This window comes from Sipha flava, unplaced genomic scaffold, assembly GCF_003268045.1.
Source record: "Sipha flava isolate LNK unplaced genomic scaffold, YSA_version1 102_pilon_pilon, whole genome shotgun sequence".
Lineage (NCBI taxonomy): Eukaryota > Metazoa > Arthropoda > Insecta > Hemiptera > Aphididae > Sipha > Sipha flava.
The window spans coordinates 846,709-847,886 of NW_020271716.1; the positions used below are offsets into that span (position 1 = coordinate 846,709).

General features: G+C 60.6%; 1 protein-coding gene across 1 annotated transcript in view; it reads right to left on the reverse strand.

Annotated features, from left to right (window-relative positions):
- Positions 1-938, reverse strand: part of LOC112681530 (cilia- and flagella-associated protein 52-like) — a 3,259-nt gene extending 2,321 nt beyond the window's left edge. The window contains exons 1-2 of the mRNA XM_025551780.1: positions 223-938; positions 3-147 (exon numbers count right to left, since the gene is read on the reverse strand). Coding sequence (XP_025407565.1) covers positions 3-147; positions 223-938 — 861 coding nt within the window. The remainder of the gene's footprint in view (positions 1-2; positions 148-222) is intronic.
- Positions 939-1,178: the final 240 nt, after the last annotated feature.

A 1,178-nucleotide genomic window follows, 5' to 3' on the forward strand; every position in this document is an offset into this window, starting at 1 on the left:
ACCGTGCCGGCGCCCGTGCCCACCACCATCTCGGTGCCGTCCGCGATCAGGTACAGCGCCGTGACGCCCTTGCTGTACAGCTCGACCGCGACGCCGCGTTTCTTGCCGTCCGGGTGCTTCGCGAAGCATTCGGCCAACGTGGGCGAGCGTGTGGTCCGCGCCGCCGACCGCCGGGACGACGACGACGACGACGACGACGACGACGACGAAGACGCCGACGCCGCCGTAGGGCAGCTGTCCGTCGCATCGCGCGGGATGTGCAGTTTGACCTTGAGCACGTCTCCGGTGCTGGTGCCGCAGTACGCGTGCTCGTCCGCGCGGTCGATATCCGCACACAGGATCAACCGTCTGATCTTGGCCAGCGACGCGTCCGCGCGCTGTAAGCACCGGTGCTCCTTGTCCACCGTCCACAGCCGCAGTATGTTCTCGCCCGCGTTCAAAAAGTAATCGTTGTGCATGTGCAGCGTCCTCAGCACCGATGGCTTGTTGATCGCCGGGCCCACGGACGGGTCGATGCACAGAACGTCACCCTTGGCGATGTCGTACGCGACCACGGACCCGTCGTCCTGGCCGCCCAGCGACACCAGGTAGTCATCGCAGCACGTGAACGAGATCGACTGCACGCGTTGCACGTGCGCCGTGTACGACGCGACCACGTTGCCCGTGCCGAAGTCCCATATGTACACCAGCGACAAGACGTAACCCGCGCCCACGTACTTGCCCGACTTGGACACCGCGATCGAGGACACGGTGCTGTCGTGGCCCCTGAAGAACCGCTGCTTCCTCGTGGACCAGTGGTACACGGTGACCGTGTTGCCGAGCCCGTACACCAGGTGCACGCCGTCCGGGTGCAGTACCAACCCGTTTGACGGATTCCCGTCGAACCCGATCAGTGACACCAGTTCCAGTTCCTGTGGTTCCTGCGACCCGTCGTCCATCCCAGACGTTCGCGCCGCAAACTATCCCGGTAAACTTGCGCAGCGGTCGTGCGCCGGTCAACGCGTTTCAAACGTCGGACTATAAACGTTTGACGGTCAACGTGAACCGATAGTCGAATCCAACGCGCGTGGTCAATGCGCACAGAAAACAAACGTGTGTAACTTAATAATATTTATAATGTAATAACGTAATGTATAACGTAATATTTATAACGTGCGTATATACTGTTGTTATTGTTA